At 41.3% G+C, this 24568-nt stretch overlaps 1 protein-coding gene across 1 annotated transcript in view; it reads right to left on the bottom strand.

Annotated features, from left to right (window-relative positions):
• The window catches only part of BEND5 (BEN domain containing 5), a 730611-nt gene that overhangs the window by 176207 nt on the left and 529836 nt on the right, over nucleotides 1-24568 (bottom strand). The window contains exon 7 of the mRNA XM_060276914.1: nucleotides 17704-17793. Within this exon, the coding sequence (XP_060132897.1) occupies nucleotides 17704-17793 (90 nt within the window). The remainder of the gene's footprint in view (nucleotides 1-17703; nucleotides 17794-24568) is intronic.

Here is a 24568-nt window from a genome sequence, read left to right as displayed (position 1 = left end):
CCCATCCTGGAACCATTTCCGCTGGGCACCTTCTCACCCTCTGTGGCCAGCTGTGTGCACTGTCTCCCCTCAGGCAGGCAGTGACAGGCTGAGCAATGACCCCAAGAGATTTCCAGGGTGAGTCTCTCTCTTTCTCCCTCTCTCCTTCCTGCGCACCCTCCCCATTAAAGCCGGGTGCTCCCCGACTTTACATGATTTCAGTTATGCACACGGGGACCCGGAACATAACCCCTGTGTGTGGGTGGGTGGGTGGGTGCCTGTACATTACTTTCAGGGGCAGTATCTGTATTTCATCATATCAATTCATGGGAGATAAGTATAGGGTAAGCTGTATATCTGTTTCCTTGGAGGACCATTCATTCCATACTGCAGATGATCTTGTATTTTAATGCAGTATTTCTTTCACGTGGTTTAGCTGTTTCAAAATTCTGCAGCTGCAGTTTTGAGCTTATTGACTGGCATTACCGGTATTTGGGGGTATTCTGGTGGAGTGCACACATGTTCTTCTGGATACAGGAATCTGGTTAGCCATTGTGAAAAACAGTATGCTGCATCAGAAGGGCCATTGGCCTGATCTAACAGGCTCTCCTGTCCTTAGCAGATTATTTCGATGAAGGCTTTTGGCAGAAAACTAACCTAAAATATAAATAATAAATAAACACATCCTGAGCCTTAAGCCACCACACTGGATACTGAACTTGAGTTCCCTGAAGCTAATGACATGTATCTGCCTTGACTGCATATTGCATTTAAATGCACAATTCTCAGAAGCAGGAATCACATTCAACACTCGCACTACTACAGTAGTGACAGGTGGTAGACAAACTTTCAGTACTGGAGAGAGAACTCTTTTAAGCCCACAGCAAATAAGTATCTTAAAGAGTTTTAATCTCATGGCAAGAGAAAACCAGCTGGGTAAGATAATTACATGTGACAGAATGGATGGCAGTCAATCAAGGGCATATCGAGCAGCAAAGACAGGTACATATGCTTCATGATATATAGCCACTCATGACTTAATTTCAACTTAATGATTTTTTTTTTAAAAAAAAACACAACCACGAACCAACTGAAACTGTTAGAAGACTTACTGCTACACATGGTGTACTACTTATCTCTTAACTAAAAGGCAGGTTAATAAAAATCCAAATGCTTGTATTTTAATATAAAGGTAAAGGTAAAGGCCCCTGACCATCAGGTCCAGTCGTGTCCGACTCTGGGGTTGCGGGGCTCATCTCGCATTACTGGCCGAGGGAGCTGGGGTACAGCTTCCAGGTCATGTGGCCAGCATGACTAATCTGCTTCTGGCAAAAGCAGAGCAGCACACAGAAATGCCATTTACCTTCCCGTTGTAGCGATACCAATTTATCTACTTGCACTTTGATGTGCTTTCAAGCTGCTAGGTTGGCAGGAGCTGGGACTAAGCAATGGGAGCTCACCCCGTCATGGGGATTCGAACCGCTGACCTTCTGATCGGCAAGCCCTAGGCTCAGTGGTTTAACCCACAGCGCCACCCGCGTCCCATTTTTAATATAAATATTAGTAAAATGCTTTCCCAAAATTTTGTTCAGCTACATGCTGATGCTGTTTTCTTATAATACGTTTGGACACACAACTTGGCAGGCACTGAACAACAATGGGCTCAGGTCAGAACCCTGCGGCACCCCACTTGTCACTTTTTTCCAGGATGACGAGGAACCATTAATGAGTACACTTTGGGTTTGGTCAGCCAGCCAGCTACAAATCCACCTAACAGTTACCTTGTTCAACCCACATTTTACCAGCTTCCTCACAAGAATATCATGGGGGACTTTGTCAAAAGCCTTACTGAAATCAAGATACACTGTGCCACTATCTTAGTGATTGGCATGATGATAGAAAACCTGCCTTTTGAAGCATAACTCTATAAAAGGTACACATTTCAAAAATAAAAATAAAACAATAAAAAAACAATGACTAACTAGCAGGAAATCCTATACAGTACCATTATGAAATACGACATGATTATCATAAACATGACCCAGTCAAAACTGACTCACTAACCTAAATAGAAGAGTCAAACATATTTCAAAATTCTTCTACTGAATCCCATATGACTCAGACATGCTAAATCTGGGCAGAAGCTAAGGCAGGAGTAGCTAACATGGTGCCCTCCATAAATCGTTGCATTCTAAACTCCTGTTGACCCTGATCATTGGCCATGCTGGTTGGGACTGGTTCCTCATTGCTTCTTCAGCTTTAAAAACCTGGTCAATTAAACATCATAAATATTTTGAATACATAAAAATCCAGCTATATACTCCAATTACATTATGTGTTCGGAAAAAGTACCCCCCACACACACGTTAATTCCCATGGACAATGCATAATGTGCGATTTCTTCTTTCATTTCTTATGGTGGGGGTGGGGGTGGGGTGGGGCAGTTAGAGAGATAGAATGACATTAACCTCTTCTTCAGTTCACAGATATCTAATGTGTCTTTTGATGCACTTCTTTTGCTTAATGTGTTTCTAGAATGGCAGCCCTATGGAAAGAGTTACCTGCGTGGGCTTGTATTTTAGCTAAGCTGAAGGAACCATTTTTAATCAACAGATGAAAGAAGAGTCACTTGCCTGGCTTTATGCTGTCCACTGGGGGAAAGAAAGCTGATTGATTTAGAGGAATGCTGAGCTTTATTACAGCAGATTTGTTCTTTTATTTACCATATCAGAGTTCTATGCATTTCCAGTGGAACTAAGGGGCTCCCTGAAGTACAGGATTAAAAGCAAAGGAAATCTCAAATAATGGGATAAAACGAGTGTGCAGAAAATAAGTGATTGAATTAGATTACAGTGGATGGAACAGAGTGGGTTCCACTACAAAATGCAAGGCGTCTGGGTAATTTGGTGCTCCACTAAAATGAGAAAATGCCCCCGCTCTCAAATCAGCAGTTTGCATATTCTGCAGTATGCCACACCATTCAATTCAGCCCTGTTGTCTAATAGAACAACATGAGAGTAAGCCACACAGATGCCTAAAAGCACGCAGGATTAAAGGTTTGGTCCCAATGCCAGCCTAACACTTTTTGCTGCCTGAAGGCAGGAATTCAATCATGGTGTATAGTACCCAAGGCACCTGAATCAGAAAATTCTGCACCTGCCTCTCCCTCTTCCAAGCAGTAACAATGCAACAGCAGCAACTCAAGTAACTCACAGTTTACTGCCTTTTCATGACACCCAGAATCAGTTGCCTCACTTTGCCTAACACAGGAGGAGCTACCATGATGCCCTCCAGATATTGTTGAACTGTGACTCACCATCATTCCCAACCATAAGCCACGTTGGCTTGGATCAATGGGAACTGGAGCCCCAACGACATCTGAATGGCACCAAGTTCACTACCCTGGCCCAATGGTTCCAAGCCAATTCTTGCTGCTCCATCTATGGCCTTTTAATCTCTGTGTGTTGGGGGGCAGTGTTGTTTTTGTTTGCTATTACGGCATGTATTTTTCTGTGTTTGTATTGCAAACTGCCTTGTGAACTTCCGATGAAAAATGATGAAAATGAGAATGAATGAATGATTTGACCACCCCATCCGAGTTGAGTCAGAATGAAACCTCATGACAGGGATCCTGACATGCTGATGAGTTGACATCTGCAAGAGGCCCCCCCCCCCCTGAAGCGCCCAGTGATCAGCTGGGCATTTAAATGGTGAGATTAAAGTTTAGATAGCCTAATGCCAAACTGTGTGTAGGGTTTTGTACACTCTTACCAACACAATCTTAGCTCGGTAGCTAATTGGCAACCAGTGCAGTTCCTCCAGCAATGTGATAACATATGGCAATCGTCTGCCCCTGGTGAGTAGTAGAGCTGCTGCATTTTGCACAACTTCCTGGCCAACCTCAGGGCAGCCCCACATAGAGCGCAGATACATGTCTGGAGATGTGAAAACACAACCGGAATACCTACTAGGCAACTATATCTTGAGGTTTTGAAATGCAGAGTAGTCCTAAGCAATAGAAGATACTTCTGCTGGCTGATTGGAAGCCTTCTTTTTTATTTTACTGGGATTACCTTGAAAATGAGATTGGCAAACAGAGCACAAGAAGCAGGGACTCAAGAATAAAAGAGCTGCTGCAGAATCACACCAGATCTTGACTCTGTGCGTGTGATTTTATGTAATGTGGTAAAAATAAAATAGTCTCCTGGCATTTCTTCCAGCTCACTCCGTTGTCTGGGTGACCAGTTATCTTCCAAGATTCCTAGAAACATGGTGGTTTGAACTTCTATCACTCATTTTGTTGCAAACCATCAAATCATAGCCCCAGGCCCCATTTTGATGCGATGTGTGTAGACTTGTAGTAGGAAAAAAACTCAAGCTGTAAAGAAAGCTCCTGGTTTGGGAAATAAGATTATGAGCAGCAATCCCAGTAACAAAATACAGCAACAGTACAGCGTCCGCAAAAACTGTGGATGAGATGCAGTGACAGAAGATTCCTCATATGTATCATCTGATAGTCAGGAATATTATATTAGAGATACGATATGATGAAATGATATGATATGATGATAGGATATATTATATGATATGAAGCTGCTGGTAGTATCTAGATGGAGTAAGCCAAAACAAATTTCATGTTGGGCTTCTTTTCTTTTTTTAAGGGCATTTATCACTTGCCAATATCTTTTTTAGAATTTCATATTTAAATATATTTTATTGGATTTGCTGGGCTCTCTGGAACTAGAGTTAAGGCATACACAAGCATATTCACCATAGACAAAGTCATTCTTTGCTGTATCTTATTAATACTAGTTTTTCTTATGTTCTAGCATTTCATACAATACCAATTTGTCTTCAAATTACAATTTAAGGATCTAGTTTGTGACCTGTAAATGATTTGAACCCAATATATTGTTGTCCTAAGTTCCAGTGAGATCCTAAACTCAAAGATGAACTCCAAGATCATCCTTTTAACATGTTTTAAAGGATAAACATCCTTTATCCATGTACCAGGTTCAAAATAGAAGGGTCTACACACACACACAAAATCTGCATAAGGTATTTGTAGTTAGATCACCCTGCTCCCAAGACACCTGGGTGGAATCTACACACATATTAAAAACATTCTGAAAATGCTTTTTTTAAAAAAGCATTTTAAAAAATACAGTCATACCTTAGTTTAAGTCCGCTACGGTTTGAGTACTTTTGGTTTGAGTACTCTGCGGACCCAGAAGTGTTTACTTCCAGGTTCCACGGCGCACGCATGCACATAAGCAATCTGCGTGGCGCGTGCATGTGCAGAAGTGCTCTATTGGCGCTTCGCGCACGCGCGCTATTGCCGCTCCGTTTAAGTACTTTTTGGGGAGCGAACAGCTCCCTGGAACCAATTGTGTACTCAAACCGAGGTACCACTGTACACAGAATTTTCCATAAGGCTCACCATCGCCATCTAGCATCACATTGTGTATTGCACTTAAAACACACTTAAAACATTTTATTTGCAGCTGTATAGCTGAGTCCCTGGTTTCTTTTGAAAGATCCTGTTGAAAAAAAAATGCCTTTTCGGAGCTAGGTCTAAATCAATCAGGGATGGGTGGGGGGTGTCCTGGATTTTAAACAAATTAATATGTATTTTTTATTGAGTTTTTATATTCTCTTAGTAAAAATCCTCAGGATGGGACAGACAATAGAGTTAAATACTTTATACATAGTGAGAAGCAAATACTCCAGCACTTGATAACGGATCACCCTTGCAGCTAATTTAACTTGCTTAGCAACCCAATGTTTTAGGAGCTATAAAAATTATCTACAGGAGTTTAATTTATGCTACAGGAACAGCCTGTAAAATTATAGTTTGGAATAACGTGTCAGACCCATCAGTAAGAGGACATATCTGAGGGATAGTGCAGCTGCTCTCTCATTGCCTCAGGGATTCATAAATTCACTTGCGTATCCTGAGCTGAGTGGGTGGTTTTGTTGCTTGGCTTTTGTTTTCTTTAATTTTCCTAATGCACACAGTAAGGCACTTAGAGAATTTCTTGCCCCCCAAATGAAATCTGTTGCTGCCCTTTCCGTGAGGTAGCTTGTCTTTTCTCACTGTGGAGCAAACAAAAGAGGGATCCCAGGAGGGCCATGCCGGGACCATATGATATAGGTTTTCTTAATGAACGATGCTGGATTTATCTGAATCATTTTGAAGACATTCTGCAAAAGAATGGCAAGCTTGTTCATTATTATTCAAAGTTAGTCCCTCTTGTGACTTGGTGTGCTTCAGACAGCAGTAAATTTTTGCCGGATTATGGTGCTCATTTTAAGAGAATTAGCTAGTGTTAAATGCAGCCGAAATGTTAACGCCATAGAAATGAATAAGAATATGGAATAGGTTCTGCTTTTTGTGATGTCTAATATGAAAGGGTCACAACCTTGAGAAAATCGATTACTGCATTTCAGGGGTGAGACATAAGTTCTGAGTGAAAGGACAATAGTTAAATTGACACAATTATGGGCAGAATTAATGTAAGCACTATAGCTGATCCCACAATGTGAGACCTTTTCCTCCCCAACAATGACCTTAGAAGTAAAAGAATCGAAAACATCAAATATTGTGCAAAGAACAATGTCAACAACCTATAGCTTTTAAGTGTGTTCTGAATGCTTCTCATCCATCTCTGCCAAAATACTGCTAGGCCCTCTTTTTTTGCAAAGTAATGTGCCATACTGAGTCACTGTAGGTGGGGATATGACCTGTGGATGACTTTATATGGAAAGTTCACTAAATATAATTTCATTTTCAGTTTATATATTTTGAAGATAATGTTGGTTTAAGGAACAGATATGTATAAAAGGAGAATTCCTGGATGCCAAGATCCAAGTTTGGGGCAAGTACTCTTTGGTGAGAGAACCCCAGCGGAGATTTAAAATCACAACTTTTGCTATGAAATAAAGCAAAGAAATATAGGCTGTAAAGCCTTAAAATGTGCCCTTTAAAGTGAGTTACGAATCTTCCCTCTTCCTCCAACATAGAAAAAGAGAGCACATGTTTGGTAAGCTGAAAATTACAGAATGGCAAGTACATTAATTAAATACCTAGGTTTGTGCCTTGCAAAATGCTGCTTCCACAAATCTTGCTGATTCTTGGAGAAATATATAACTCTGAACGTTTTCATCCTGGGGGTGAGCTACTCTGGCTCCTGAAAAACAGCTCCAGAGCACAGTGAGCAGAAAATGCTGAAATTGCCTGACAAAGTCTGATAATGAATATCTGGCAATCAATGAGAGTGGAAGAACCCACATTTCTTCAGGATGGATCATGAGTATTTCAGACAAGAGAAGAAGAAAAGAAGTGATTTATATGATGAAAGTCTAAACCTCCCGGGGAATCCTATGTCCACAGAATCCTGCATGCATCAGAAATCTCTTCAAATTCAGAAATCTCTGAATTTGAGATGAAAGTCACACATGGAGGTTACTCTGCTGCTGAGAGAGTTTGCTGGTTGCCATATCAACTGGACTCCTACATAGGAAAGGTTTCCAGCCACCCTCCGCCCCAGTCTAAGATGTGTATTAGAATAAAGTACTGCTGCCGATCAGCTATGCCCCTTATCAGCAAGGTTGAGTTTGTTCTTTTATTCACACGGCCCTACTGAGTTTCATAGAAATGAAGACTTGGTTGCCCATTTCTGATGGCTGCAACGGAGCACAAATATTATGCTACAAGCTATATATAGCATATATATATAGAAGCAATGTTATGTCAGGGACTGTAAAACCCATGATAATAACTGATGGAGCAAATAGAGGTTTTGTTTTGTTTGCTTTACAAAATGGGCTTGTCTCACACAATATATAGCAACAGATGTCTCCTCCTGCTTATGTCTTGAGACGTCAATCTAGTACATGGATGCTAAAAGTTGATAGGGGCAAGAAAGACCCCCCAGTGTGACCTTATGACACTCGACAGCTTCACCCTTGTCGTTTTAATTATCCCAGTGACTTGAAATGTTTTATACTGTACTGTGATGCCAATAAAGGGATTTGATTTGATTTGAATTGACCCCCAGGCCTGGCTGTAACAGAATAGCTCCAGTGAGACTTAGCTGGTGCTGGCTTTATTAACTTTTCAGCACCTGCTCAAGGTGATTTTATTCTCATGGGGTTTTAATTAATACATTCTATCTATCTTGCTTTATTAATGTTTTTATGCGTGTTTGTTAGCTATGGTTTAATTGTGAGTGTGAATTTTAATATCTATTTTTTTAACTGTTGCAGTGATCATTAGCTACCTTGGAAGTGTCACCTGAAAGGTGATCTAAAAACCTTTTAAGTAAAAAAAATAATCAAGCTTACAATTCTGTCCCATCTTGCATGTTGTGCAGCTGCTGTTTTCTCAGTTCAGTAGGCCAGAGGTGGGTCCAGATCGGTTTAGCACTATCCAGCCATTTGTCTTCCACTGAAAGCAACATGCAGAATTGTACCAGGATTCCCACATTTTTGGGTGCAGCTCTTTTTGTGTGGATGCAGCCTGCTGTGTTCCGCTCACATAGTGAGTCGTGGTGTGTGAGTTGTGATGCATTATATCACACCATTTAGTGTTTTTGTGGAATGCTTTCCCCAGGGAGGTTTGTCTGGCACCTTCTTTAGGGACCAGGCAAAAATGTTCCTCTTCAACCAGGCCTTTGGGTGATTAATATTTGACAGCCTTTTAAATGTGTTGGGGGGGTATTATTTTAGTGTTTTTGGTTTGATTATTTATTTGTGGTTTTCTATTGTATTTTTATCTTGTGAACCGCCCTGAGATCTTTTGAGGAAGGGTGGTTATATATATCTAATAGATAAAAAAAATAAAGTAAATAGATTTAGTAGAATGCCTATCTTAAATCAAATTTTAAAATTTGCATTAAAGTGCTTTCATTTCAGTGCTATTGCACAAACATGTGTTATTAAAGTAGTATTAAAGATAATTTTAACTGAACCTCAGGGTACACCTGACTCTCACCTCTTTTTCTTTATTCAAAAGACGTCTGTATCATTTAGGGGTCAATCACATCACAAAGTGGTGTATAATCCATACAGTTAATCAAAACAGTTAATACAGCAGTAAAACGAGAAAAATCAAATGCTGCAACTTTGATAAAAACCCCATGGCTGCTACTGACAAGTGAAAAACAAAACATGCACCAGCAATGTTACAACCGTATCTGTTCCAACTCTACAGACAGAGAATCTCACCTAAGAGATCTACAGCAAACCTTTTTAGAACTAAAATATCCACCTGATGAAGTTAAACAACAGATCAACAGAGCCAGACTGATACCTAGGGAGAACCTGCTGCAAGACAGACCCAAAAAAGAAAATAACAGAACACCACTAGTCATCACATACAGCTCCCAAGTTAAAACAGTACAACGCATCATCAGAGATCTACAGCCTCTCCTGGACAATGACAGCTCCCTTTCTCAAGCTCTGGGAGGAAGACCTTTCATTGTCTACAGACAGCCACCCAATCTTAAACAACTCCTCACCCACAATAATACAACCACCAGACTTAACATGGACACTGGTACCAGAGCCTGCAATAAACCCAGATGCCAACTTTGCTGCCACATACACCCGGACAACATCATTATTGGCCCCAACAACATCCAACATACCATCTCAGGACTATTTAATTGCTCATCTTCTAACATTGTGTATGCCATCAAATGCCAACGGTGCCCTTCAGCTCTCTATATTGGACAAACAGGCCAAACCCTACGCCAAAGGATAAATGGACATAAATCTGACATCAGGAACCATAAGACTGAAAAACCAGTAGGAGAACACTTCACTCTCCCAGGACATTCTATACAAGATCTCAAAGCAGCTGTTTTATTACAGAGAAATTTCAGGAACAGACTGGAAAGAGAAGTTGCTGAATTGGAAATCATTACCAAGCTTAAAACCATGGAAGCACCTGGGATGAATAGAGACATCGGATTCTTATCTCATTATGCATGATCTAGCTTTCTTTAGCACCTCAGCCCAGGACTAATTGCAGCCATCAGCAGCCATTAACAGCCATCTACAGGTTTACCACTCCCATCAGCCCATCACCCATTCCCACCCACCCACCCCCACCACCCTCTGTATATATATATATAGGGTCTGACACTTCTGTTTCTAGTGTATCTGAAGAAGTGTGCATGCACACGAAAGCTCATACCAAAATATAAACTTAGTTGGTCTTTAAGGTGCTACTGAAGGAATTTTTTTATTATGCTCCAGCAAGTTATGCATTTACTATTAGATTTTGTTTGGGATGCAGGTGGAGCTGTGGTCTAAACCGCTGAGCTTTGGGCTTGCTGATCAGAAGGTCGGCGGTTCGAATCCCCACCAGGGTGAGCTCCTGTTGTTCAGTCTCAGCTCCTGCCCACCAGGCAGTTCGAAAGCACGTCAAGTGCAAGTTAGATAAATAGGTACCGCTCAAGTGGGAAGGTAAACGGCGTTTCTGTGCGCTGCTCTGGTTTGCCAGAAGCGGCTTAGTCATGCTGGCCACATGACCCGGAGGCTATCTGCGGACAAACGCCGGCTCCCTCAGCCTATAGAGCGAGATGAGCACGCCACCCCAGAGTCATCCATGACTGGACCTAATGGTCAGGGGTACCCTTACCTTTATCTGGTTTGGTCTTAGAAAGGTGCAAAGAAGGCTAAAAACCGATGAGAGAGGGCGAAGCAGAGAAGGAAAGTAGGAACACAATGACGAATGAGGAATCAGATCTAGCCTTCTTAGTATTCACGCCTGCCCTGTGTAATCCCCTCCCATCAGATGTCAAGGAAATAAACAACTACTGTATCTGACTTTTAGAAGACATCTGAAGGCTGGGGACTTTTTTTTAATGTTCGAGGTTTTTTGTGCTTTTAGTATTTTGTTAGAAGCTGCCCGGAGTGGCTGGGGCAACCCGGTGAGATAGGTGGCATATAAATAATAAAATGATGATGATGATAATGATGATGATGTAAGGAAATATAAAATATATAAAAGACTAGGAACACTCAAGCGAAGCGTAACTACATGCCTGATATATACAACATTTGCGCCAGACAGCAACTCAAGGCTGCCTGTCTGTAAGGCTGTTTTCATCACTGCTGCTACAAGAGTTCTTTACCAGTTTATAAATGGAGACATTACACAGCTATGGCCTCCCAACAAGGAACCGTTTCCAGTGGCTGGGTCACAGTCACACATGAATGCCACTTCTCACAGCACTGTGTGGAGATATCCAGGGAGAGCAGGAAGCAAGTGGAGGGCAATTTAGAAAGAAAAGAACTGAAACCAAATAAAAATAAAAATCAATTCAGCTGAACTGCACCAGGGCAGGCAAAGAACAAAGGGTCAACAGACAAAGCAGGAAACTATAGACTAGCAAGATTAATATCAGTTGCAGGAGAAATCTCGAAAACTATTGAAGGTAAATGGAAAAAGGCTTTTTCAGAAGGCAACCATGGCCAGACACCAAAATCATTAACCCAGCTCTACCCCACCATATGGGGCTATGTGCATGTCAAATCTGGAACAACTCTACCCTGAAACTATTTTCTCATTATAAAACTGAGCTCATAATAATTATACGTAGCTACTGTGGAAATTAGTATTATTTATATTGTTTGTTGTTGTTTAGTCGTTTAGTCGTGTCCGACTCTTCGTGACCCCATGGACCATAGCACGCCAGGCACTCCTGTCTTGCACTGCCTCCCGCAGTTTGGTCAAAATTATTTATATTAGTTGCTTCAAAAAATAAATAAATAAAGAAGGAAGGAAAGAAGCTTTTAAAGTTGTGCATCAGCTGTTGTGGTAAAAGAAAATCAAGAATATATACCAATTTAAGGGGTACCACAGTGGACAGACACCAGGTGGGCATGCTGAATGGTGCAAACTTTGACCTCACAAAGGGGGGGGGCCATTTAAGCCTTCTTGTTCAAGGCTAAAAGAGATTTATTTTTCTTTGTAAGGCCAAATAGATAGCTTGGACTAATCCAAAGAAAGGGAAAGTTCCTAATCTTTAGCAAAAAAAAAAAAAATCAAAAAATCTTAGTAAGCCACAGTACTGACATATCTTGTTGGTTCAGACATTCAAGGTCTTCTGTGAATGTCATCAGGTGGCATTCCCATGGAAAGTGTAAAGTGTGGTTTCCATGGAGATAGCTACAGCTTCCCAGAAGCAAGTCTCATAATCATGGCAGCTGAGAGGTAGGGTGCCATGAGCTTGAAATATCAACCAGGAAGCTGTTTTTTCCCCTCTAGGTAAAAAGGTTGCATGCTACAGTATCCGAGCAAATGCTCCCCACCCCCTAAAAAAAATGGGGGCAGCCCTGCCATGTAGTAGAGTGAAGCAAATTGCTTTAAGTAACTCCCTGGGAACAAACTAATGCAAGAATCGGGTAGCAAGGTTTATATTTAATATTTGCCCCAGCAGCCTGGAGGCAGGTGTGTGTGTGTGTGTGTGTGTGCGCGCGCGCCATTTTGGTTGTTATTTCCAGCGGCAAAATATCTTGCACCAGAATTGGGGGCATACTCCATGGTGAAAATTTGGAACATCTGAAGTGATGTGGTTAATATCTGCTCTCACCAGCGAGGCTGCATTCGAACACATTCACCATGCAAATTTGGTATGCTATCATGGAGGCACGAGACTTTTACTAGGTCAAAGGAGCATGTGAAATGAATTTCAAGTCTTTTGCTCCCAGGTCTATGGTAGCAGCAGGCATGTCCAAAGTCTGTTTTGGCCTAATCCAGCCCCTCGGCCGGTTTTATCTCGCCCCTGTGGCAGTTTATTTATTGGGGTCAAATCCTAAAAAAAACCTCAACAAACTCAATCCTAATAAAAAGCTCAACAACTTGATCAGCCCTCACACACGTTGACTTCATTAAATCTGGCCCTCTTCGAAAAAAGTTTGGGCACCCCTGCTATGGTGTCTAAAGGGCATGAGAATACAGTACTGTATTGAGAATATGAGCCCTCAATGATTACCCTCATACATGGTGATACTGGAACATACCTTAGAAAACACCTTGTCCCAAACATCCCTCCTAGCAGTTGAATTCACCTGGGGAAGACTTGCCCCAGGCCCCATCCTATATAGGGTGGTATATATCATGAGGTCTCAGAGACAGCCTTTTAAGTGGTGGTGCCATGAATATAAAGTGCCTTTCCCAAGTAGCTCTGCTATCTATTCCCAACAAATTTACCTGGACTATCAGGCCGTTGAGCACAATTAAGGACGTTGCTATACTGGTTTTTAATTCTAATATTGTGTGAATCTAATATTGTTGAAAATAGCTTTGCAATGGCTTGCTATAGAGCAGTGTTTCTCAACCAGTGTGCCTCCAGATGTTTTGGGACTACAACTCCCATCATTCCTGACCACTGGTCTTGCTAGCTAGGGATGATGGGAGTTGTAGTCCCAAAACATCTGGAGGCACACTGGTTGAGAAACACTGCTATAGAGTACGCATGCTGAAACACATTGCCATGCAACAGTAGAGGTTACTTCAGTTGGGTCTCTTATAGTTGGAAATGAAGGATCATGGAACAGTTCTAACAAACTTTCATAGCAGGAGTTCATATGGGTGAACAGTACGTAAACTTATCTGCTACAGAATATTTGAAATGCTGTTTAAGCAACATCTCCCGGTGGTGGTATCACTGGATTATAGCAAGAAGCATAGTGTCTGCATCTTTGTGGGTGTTTCAGGTCAGAGAGCTGCACAGAGGGTATTGAGCCAAATTTACTTTCATATCTCAATCCGCAGATACCATCATTTTGAGATTACAGCAGGCCCACAGGTAGAAAAATAGTTAATTCAGTTCTTTTTCCCCATAGGGGACTGTCTAATCCGCTAGAGAAATGGAAATGTTTCACAAAAATGAAATCTAAATCTGCAATGATCCTATCTCTTCAGTCAAGGCCCCATCACCTATTGCCATCTTTTGTCTGGGCTATTTGCTGGGTTTACTCATAGATAGGAAGCTATTGGTCTGTTATAGAACTTACTATTAAATCCTAGTACTATTCCTGCTGCTGAACACAGATAAAAGACTTTTTTTAAAGTAGCTAAAGGTGGAGGAAATAGAACGACAGAATATGATTGGATTGATCATATAGATGTGTATGTATGTACACACACACACACACACACACACACACACACACACACAATGAAAAAACCTCTGGGCATCTCTGCTCCTTAATTACTCCCTAAAATTAAATTCAACTGTAAATAAATATTTTCAAAAGCTAGTGTCCCTCCACCCACACTTTTAAATATACCTTTATGTTTTTTTAAATATCCACATATATATATATATTGCCTGAAAATTTATTGGAGAATAAATGGGTAATTAAGAAGACCATTAAAATTATTTGGAAAAATGCAAAATGACTTTTTAAAGAAATTTGATATTTTCACTACTGTAGGGCAGAACAAGTTTCCTAAGTTCCCAAACTCAGGCACATGCAACTATGGTTCATAGTTGCATGTACTGTATTACAATTTCCCTAAGGTCACATTATTGGGGGCTGAGAGAGAGAAAGATCTCTTGTGACTATAGTAGAGAAAAGTAATGGTCTCTTATATTTATGCTCATGGGAATATCTTTTTATTGGTTAAGTCCCTTGGATGCTGTCCCTGAGAAGTGAGCTGGAAAGCCATCACCCATTTGGAGGGGCTACATGGGACTCTTCCAGGGGATAAATTCCCAAGACCATCAGAACACAAAGAAACATTGTAATCACTAGACGTTCCATTACATGTTGGAAGAGTGAGCTTCTATATATGATGGAACATCCAGGTCACCTAGCATGAGATGCATTAAATAGATGCTGTGCCCAACTCCCAAATCCATAGCCCCAGTGGATCCAAACTTACTTAGAAAGTTTCAGGTTCTTTCTCCACCATAATGGAAAGAGGATATGTACTAAAAGTAAAGACATTAGGCTCAACCTGCTGTTTGGCACTGAATAGATTTTCATTTCACGCCACTTGATTTAACTTGGTTTGGCGGGAGAGAACATTCACTTAAATTGTGTAATGAGAAGAGATCTAAAAGCCACATTTTGGCTCCACTCTTTTAAGATATTACAATCCCAGATGTCAGTTTTGCTGTTGCCCTCTTGCTCATCGGAATACATGCTCATTTTGCAGTTTACAAAACGTCAAGGTCTCTTGGAGGTCAAACTATGCTTAGCTGAAGATGAACTATATGTGTCCAGCCTTTAGATATTCTGTTTCTCCCCCCCCTCCCCGATAAAGAAATGTTCCAAGGTTGTAGGGAGGGCATTACAACCTTGCAGAATATATTACAGTAAAAAGACCAGGGTGCAAAGATGGTATTATCTCTCACACAAAATGCCTGAAACAATGAAACTAGAAATGGGAAATTGCTTAAGCAGATTTAGTAATTTTGTGAAGCTCTTCTGCAGGCTGTGATTTACAAGGGTTGAGACCTCATTTACATGCTATGAAAATGTGAAGAAACAGAAGCCTTTAAGAACACAGCCAAAGACTGGACTTATTATACAATCAGATCTTTAACTCCTGTCTGAGCTTTGTTTACACAAGAAAGAAGTAAATAAAAGATTGCAGTGATCTAAAAGCAAGGAGATGATCCACGGGTCAAATATCAAAATAACTGAGGACATTTCCTATGTGACTACTTCACTTAAGGTCAGGCAATGGAGCAACTAACATCACAGATTACATACCTTGGTGTAACCTTGGTTAGTATTTAAAATTGGGTGTTAAAAACCGGAATAAAAATACAGAGAATGTAAGAAGAGAGCTGCTGGATCAGAGAAAAAACCCATCTAATCCAGCACTCAGCTCCCAGGTTCCCATCCCCACCAGCAGTACAGGAGTACAATAGCCCTCTCCTGGTTGTGCTTCACAGTAACAGGCATTCAGAGGCTCACTTCGTCTGATACTGGGTAATCTATTGCTCCCTACAGCATTAGCAAAGAGATCTCTCTAGAGTGCAAGCCTGGGAAGTGTGTATGGAAGTCCTGGGCTGCCCAGATAACAAGATCCAACCACCCCCCACCACCAGCCTGTCTGATGTGGTCCAAAGGAAAGCAGAGCAATACATTTGGCACCAGCTTGGTTCTCAGAAGGAGGAGTACAAGATACCATCCAACTGACTCCTTTCTGGATTTGTGTAGGGTTTACTCCTTAGCCTTTTGTTCTTCTCAAGATGTCCTGCAAAGCAACAGGTATGAATTTTTCCTTGGTATTTACTCCCAAAGCCTTTCTCATGAATGACAGTGGAGGTTTAGCGTAAGAGTTTTCCTTCTCCCAGATATGCTACCTTCCCAGGTTGATGAGCCCCATCTGCCCCTCATTTACTTCTATAGTACATGCAGTAATCACCTTCTTGACCACTGGACCCACTACTGGTCTTGTCTGCCAGAGCCTGTCTTCGCATGCTGGAGTTTGAGGGTTTGAGATCCATCTGCAAGCCTCACCTGGTTTAGCAAGCCAGTTGAAGCCATTCTCAGGGTGTGACTGCTGTCACATTTTGACAGCTTCTAGGAGCCACAGGTGAGAGCTTGAGTGCTGGGTGGGGAGCAAAGGTGGAGACCAACCACCCCAGAGGGACCATGACGAGTCCCCCACCAGAGATACTACCCTTCCCCTAACACCCCATACACCCCTCAACAGGGTTTGCTCACAGGAATATGTGCCGACTAAAGCTCTCTCCTAATTATGCTGAGGCTGCGTGTGAGGGAGTCTAATTTGTTAGGTGTATGTAACCAATAATAACTGGGCAGCTGTTCAGCCAGATTTGCTCAGAGAAGAGATGATCTATTGATCAGATCTATTACAGTTCTCAAGTAATTTTGTGTGCATTGCTAATCAACTACAAGACATAGAATGGATATAGCAAAACATTTGTCATGATATCAGTTAAACCCAAAGCAAAGTTGAAAATGCAATCAGTAGAAATTCTTATTCAATTCAATGTCATTTCAGTCATAGGCTCTCAGAAGTATGTCACTGAGTCCCCTGAATATACAGTTGTGCCCTTCATTTTGTGTGATCAATGGTACAGCAGCATCTAAGTCTACTTTTCCGGGGGGGGGGGGGTTCGGGGTACTCTGATTCCTTATCAGCCCTTACAATACTAATGGTACACAAGAGGCAGTTTCGCAAGGGGCATTAAGCAGAATGGCTCAGTGGACATAGAAATTCACCAAGTTCCAATCCATGAATTCCCAAACAAGTCAAGCATGTACCATAACTGCAGACAGGAAAATTTCCAATATACATTTCCAACACTCATTCTTTTATTGTCTTACAAAGAGCTTTGATGCTTTCGGAGTCAAAATTTGAAAAACAGACCATAGCTTCCTTCAGGGCCTTTTGGTCAGGTCACCCTTCTACGTGTTTAATTATTTTATTCCAGTTATCATCCAGTGCTAGATTATAACAGCCTTGCTGGTTTACATGAAGATCCAGCCAGCCAGATGCTTCTGGAGGCTCTCAAGTATGAACAAATGTGAGTTCTATCATTCCTCCGGCTAATTAATGTGCTTATTAAGACATTGTCTAAAATTTAAAATCAAGGAATACCTGCATTAGGGGTTGGAGATGCTCTAAGGACCTTAAAGGCCATGGACGTATCAAATGCAGAGATGAGAAGTTCCCATTCCTAGTTTTCATTTCAAACACCATCATATGAAGCCACTTACCTTGGCACACAAAAGATGATGGCGTTTCGCCAGGGTGCACACGGGCTGTAATAAACACAACTTTCTGCTCTGTTCCAGGACGAAGGTTTACTGTTGAGGAAAACAAAGAGACAAAAAAATTGATAGTAACAGCTCTGAAATTTTGTACTTGTATGCAGGACATAGTTCCCCCCCCATTATTTATTTTATCTTAATAAATTGGAGTTTCAGAACCATCAGATATGTAAGAGATTCAAATTTGTAAAGAAAAATCTTGACTGTCCCTATTTTTTCTTGCACAGTTGGAGTCTACACACATAGGTCACTAATTGATGGAGATGAAGTGTGCCGGGGGGGGGGGAGACACAGACAGACACGCCAATTATCCCCCTTTCCTCCATGCATACTGAGTTGGCATCCTTCTGTCTCAAGAGACAATAGAAGAGTGTGCCATGGGGGGGGGGGGGTAAAGTTAAACCATTGGAGAGTTACAGCACATAGCGTACATCAAATAATTGCACCGGCCTTATATTCTGTATTTACCAATTCAAACATGATTTTAGCGGCTGGACAATAAATGTGAGTAGAAAAAAATCCAGATATTTCTAAGCCATTAAAAAGGGAATGGCTAACAACAGCACTATTTTTCTAGGAAAAGAGGAGCCGGGACTCACCTCCCATGTTCCCTTATAATAGCAATGGCGCCCACCTGAGAGGTGGCAGAACTGAGTTCCAGATGGAAAAAAGAAGGCAAGCCCTGGCTAACAATTAGTTCTCATATAGAAACATATTGTGGGCTATTAACACTCTTCTGTTAAGTCCCAGGCTCTGGCCAGGTATTGCCGCAAGGCAACCTACTGGATAGTCGTATTCACAGAACTATGAAAAGAAAGTTATATTTAATTCTTTTTATTTTTAATAGAAATGGTTGTTCCAGCCTGTGTCAATCAGAAACCCGAAAATCTGAAAGAAAACAACAACACTAATCAATACATTTTCAGTTCCTCTCCAGAAGCAATTAGCCAAACAGCCCTGGAAATATTCTCTTCTCTTGTATTCTTTTAGTCTCTTAGGAAGTCCTACAACTGCTTAGCCTGTAGTCCAACCATTTATTTGGTCTTTGATGTGCTAACATCACACATCTCTGGTGCAAATTTGAGCCCTAGAGGCAGAGAAATCTTTCAAGAGAATGTTTCTGACAAAAGCAGCAGCTGGTGGGGTCAACCCTGTCTCTAGAAGAAAAATGAGAAGCAGCAGAAAGGAACATAATATTATCAGCAAAAAAACCTGATGATCAACCAGTGTCATCAAGATTAGCACAGAGTGATGAAGAAGGGTGGAGATAAATTAGCCATGAACTATACAAGGTGAGAGGTAGAAACTGTAGTTTCTGAAGCTACAAATTGTGTGTGTGGGGGGGGAGAGAGAGAGAGAGAGAATTATGTTAGGTAACATGTGCCACAGTTTTTGTTTCTCTTTTTATTATGTTTTCTGCTGTGCTCCATGAAATAATGTATATCAATCTATTAATTTTCAGTCAGTAAGGAAACCATGATATAGGTGTGCATTCTATAGTTGCCAAACTGTAATACAGGGCTAATAGAGGAGACTTATGTGATCAGGAAAATGGTGTAGGGGCACGGATCGAACACCCCTGTCATAGGCACTGCTCTAGTGATCAGATCGGATCTCTAATTCGCAGCTTTGATGTTTGCAGGGATGGGAAGGAGGAAAGAACGGGGGCAATCTAATAATGGATTTCTCAAAACACATTTCCTTTAACACATCCCCTTTAACAGTAACTTTAAAAGGGGAAATATTCTCTCTTCTTACACAATATAAGATGGAAGAAAATAGCAACCAGGGAAGTCAAATATTACCACACTTGGATAGATATGGGATCTGGCTTGCATTACTGAGACTTGGGTGGGTGAACTGGGTGGGCGAACTGGGTGGACCTGACCTTACCCAACTGTGCCCACCTGGCTTTCAGTGCTACACCAGGGTAGACTAGGGGGTTGAGGAGGGGGTGTTGCTATTGCCCATAGCAGTGGTTCTCAAAGGGTGTGGCACCCCACACCGGTGTGGCAGGAGAGGATGGCAAGTGTGGCAGGAAGATTCAAAGCCAAAAAAACCAACAACAAAAAAACCATGTAAAAACAAATGAACAGAAAGTTTGAAACTAGAAAATATCAGGTATGAAGTTTATGCATCTTTTCCCTCATTAACATGGTGGGGCAGTTCAAGTAGCATTAGCAAATACACACTACCAGATTTTTTTTTTGGAAATCAGTCACTCAGTTAATAAAACATATTTTACAACTTCACGCCCAGTTATACACATTTCCAAGTATTGAAGTGTTTTAGCATGTTATGTATCTTCTCTAACCTTTTCTTCTGCTATGTGTCTAAAATTTCTGTTTCTTCTCTAGAGCGATTTTGGCCTTAAATGGAAAGTCTGAAGTCATCTTATTTTACTTGTTATATTGTATCGTATTGCACTGTTTTAATTAGGGTTTGTAGTAATTTTGGATTATGTGGAATGCTTTATCTGGTAATAACCTTATCTTATCTTAAATGTCAAAACAGTGTGTGTGTGTGTGTGTGTGTGTGTGTGTGTGTGTGTGTGTGTGTATTCTCAATTCTTATATATGAAGCAATAACATTTCTCACTGGCTATAACACCTTTAAATGAAAAAAATGAGGAAGCGACAATGTTGCTTCCAAGAAACAGAACTCAGGATAAAATAAACGATACTGTATATAGTCTTGTCTTTACTGTTAGTGGTGTATCTGTTGGGGCAGGTGGGGGAATCATCTCCTTTATTGGCTTCAGTGTAAGATAACACATCCTTTCTATTCTGGGACAGTAGCCAGGCTGTGAGAAAATGAAGGAAGATAAGAAATGTGATAGGTAGATGCTGCAATGTATAAAACGTGGAAGGAGATGTGAACGAGAGAGAAAAGACAGAAGGTCTATAACCGTAATAAACAAATGAATGAAAAGGACAGAAGGGAAAAGTTTTTGTTTTGTGCCACTTGTCAGCACAGAACACCACCACCACACACACACACACACACACACACACACACACACACACACACACCATTCAGCTCCGCTATTCAAGAAAAGTGACACATCAATAACAGGTTGACCCTCAGACTGCTCTGCCTGACTGCCTGAATCGGCCTCCTTTATGCCACGGGGCCTTCATATGCAATAGCATGAGGGAGGGGCACTGGGGTGCCTGCCCTGGGTGCAAAAAATTTAGGGGCCCCAAAATTGTTAGGGGTGCAACACCCGGTGCTGCCTCAATACAGCTGTGTGCTTCTGTTGCTGGTCTCTGTTGAAAACAGCTTCTCCATGCAAACCAGGAAGTGACCTCTCCAGACATCGTAACAGCTCTTCTTTTCTTTTCTCTGTGGTTGTGATTTCCTGAGTGACACAGACGCCGTTAGGCGGTTGAATGTGCACACACCACTTCCCTCCCCACCCGCTGCACAGCCCTGGGCACTGACAACCCACACTATGCAGATGTACGGAGAAGCTCAGGTTGTCCATCTGCCAAAGTGAAATGGTGACACAGTTGCAGAAATGACCTTTCATTACAGATAGAAATATGTAGAATTACCGAGCGTTTGTTTTCATTTAGTTTCATTTCTCTGCTGTGTTGTTATCACCCTGAGAGCTAGCCAAAAGATAGAGCTGACGGGCTTTCAATCCAATCAGAAAAATAATATTGTCTGGTTGTGCTAACAATGCTAATACTCATTATGCATTCAGAACATGTCATTGAATCTGCCATCCCAGATATTTGAGGATAGGCATTCAAAAAGGAAAACCCATGGTGGTTTGTGTTCCTGTGAAAGTGAGGTGGATTCCAACCATTTCATATTAATCTGGCAGTCTGAAAATTAGAGGAGCCATTACAATGATCTAATTTGAGCTCTTGATGCATATGCTGTTGACCTATAGACAATTGATTTTCTTCAGCATTTTTCTGCTGACCATAAGGAGGAAATGCAAATTGGGCATTATATTTGCACGCTAATTTTATTGCGCCCTTGTGTCTTCATAAAAAGGTAAAGTTTGGGCTAATAAAAATAAAACATTTCTGGTTCTAATGCAAGGAAATGTTTATGCAGGCAGGTGACAAATTGGTTTGTCATTTAGGGGAACATAAAGAACGCTATAATCATCTTTAGGGAAAATAGATAGGGGCTTTTGCTTAGCTTTTAGCTTTCATTTGCAAAATCACTTTAATGTAGTGCAGCATTTCCAAGACAGAGTGACAGAAAATTAGCACATCTGTTGCCTCATTCCCATCCACATATGCAGTTTATTAAAGCCCTGGTGAGCGGTCAGAAGAAAAGCATAGAGGCAAACATGATCAAACAAGAGAAATGGAGCATTTACAGTGCTGTCCTTATCCTATACTTGCTTACTCAGAAGTAAGTCCCACTAAATTTAGTGGGGCTGAATCCCACATAAACCATCTCATGCATTCTCTCTCTCTCTCTCTCTCTCTCTCTCTCTCTCTCTCTCTCTCTCTGTGTGTGTGTGTGTGTGCGCGCAAATAAATCTTATAAAGACATTTGGAAGTCAAAGGCTGAAGCCACTTGCCACTAATCTTTATGACACTGGGATTTTGGAAGTGTAAATATATTATGTGTGATCTCTTTACTTAGCTGTTCTTTTTCTTTCTTTCTTTCTTTTTGCACCATCTGAAAGATAAGAGTTTCCAATGGACTGCGAGAAAGTGAACTGCGATGGCAGTTTTGGCAGGCAGCCGATCAGCAGCCTGAGATCTCTAGACCAAAATCAGCTGATCTGCTTAGATCCAAGAGGAACAAGCCAGCCCTTGAACTACTCGATACCATTTTTTCCCATCCCCCCCTTTAATGGAAATAGTGTACTTCTCCCTCACACTTTCCCCACTGAAGCTGTTCTATGCAGAGGGCGAAATTATGCAAACTGTTTCAGTGTTAATACTTGACTGCGTTTTCAACTTAATAGCCCAGCAAGGGAATGTTCTTGTCAAGCAAAAGGCCAGCAATATCTTCTGGTAAAATTATTTTCAAATACAGAAAGTCAGAAATGGCAAAGCAATTTTGAGAGAGGGGATTTTTGCCCTCCCCACTTCTTATTTGTTTGTTTTTAATCTGCATGAAGTCTTGGAAGCAAACATTTCTGCACCTGTGCTTTCTGACACTGTCATGCTCAATGCCCCTGCAAGGAAAGGAAATTAACTAGCACACAAAAGCTGCTAGGTTTATGCTTTTCCTCCCACCCCACCCCCACCCCTCTTCCTCTGGACAGGATTTTGCATTTAGATTATTCACAAGCATCTGCATTTTTCGAATGTAGTTTCCCATGGAATAATATAAAAAAAGGGAGTATGAGTGGCATGTTATTTTATTCCAACAGCCAAGATTATAGTAATGTGCAATTAAGGGTGCAGCACATAGCATTTATTGTCACCTGCCTGCATCCTCACTGTAAGCATAATAGTTCAGCAGACAAGTCCTTTGCTTGCTCTCTTTCCCCCTTTCCAGCTTTGATATTTATAAGACCATAGAACAGATAAACCCCCATGCCCCTCAGAGATGAAAGAAAGGCAGCTTCTGATGCTAAAGATAAGTGGTGCATTAAAAACATGCCTCCTCAAAGGCATAGATCATCTGCTTGCATTTGATGTATAATCCCAAAATTCCAAAAACCCAATCCCAATATCCCCAAAATGTCATCTGATGTAGTACTAGAGCAAGAGTGGGAGGGGGAATAATATTCAGGACATACAATTCAAGCCATTTCTTTTCCACAGCATAATTATTTAGGTGATATTTTCCAAAGAAAGGTGTTTTGGGTATGTGTCTTCTGTTCCCTTGAATACTAAATACCATGGTCTATTCCAGCAAAGGGATTACGTTGTGGAATCAGGCTTTTGCACATGCCATCAACGTGGATGCCAAGTCCACATATGGTGTGCATATGGGTGCAGATCTGCATCATAATGCTTGCTCAAGATCCATGAAAGTATCTGTGCTCATTTTTGGCTGCAGATGTGCATCACCATCTTGGGCAACTATTTGTTATATGTGATTAAAATAGGGGTTGGTAAGCATAGATAGGTCAGCAATATCTACTACTAGGCTGATTTGACTTCAGATTAACTTAACTTTACCACCACCCCAAGAAAACTGTTGAGTCTAGTTGGCTGCCACATCATGTCACACAGTATTGGTACACTTAACACCACATAATAAGGATGAACTCTGGAACCAGATATCCCCAACAGGTCTGAAGGGTGACTGATCTGTCTTGTGCTTTCTTCTCCCCTTTCTTCTCCAGCCTCGATCGTTGTAGTTTGGTACTATTGGAAACGGGAGAAAATAGACTGCAGCTCCAAGACAAGGAGCTTGATCCCAGAGTTTCTCCCCAGCACTGAGCAACATTGGGCTTTATTGTCAGCCATGCTTTGCCTAATGCAGAGCAGCTTGATGAAGCCCTGTGAGCTTTCCCAACCAATACATAATAAGGGGTTCCTAACTTGCAAGGGTCGTCAACCTTTTTGGAGCAGTGGGCACAACTGGAATTTCGAGAAAGTACCATAGGCACCAGTTACAATACATAAATAATCAATATGTGTCCCATGTACAGTATTGTTCCATTTGCATTATGATCCCCCAGTTAGTAGGTTTTATTATATTGATGGGTGGGTCACCATGGGTTCACCAGCTCGTACTAAGGCTTGTCATGCAGTACAAAAGACTTTCATTTCCAGGACAGATGCTCAATTTAATCAGATTTTTATAATGTTAATAGTCTGACACTAAGAAAAAATTGGATGCCTGGTCTAGACCAGTCCTATATGAAAACCCATCC

This window comes from Zootoca vivipara, chromosome 7 (assembly GCF_963506605.1).
Source record: "Zootoca vivipara chromosome 7, rZooViv1.1, whole genome shotgun sequence".
NCBI classification, from domain to species: Eukaryota; Metazoa; Chordata; class Lepidosauria; order Squamata; family Lacertidae; genus Zootoca; species Zootoca vivipara.
The sequence above is the reverse complement of the archived record's forward strand: the minus strand, read 5'-3'. Positions and strand labels throughout refer to the sequence as shown.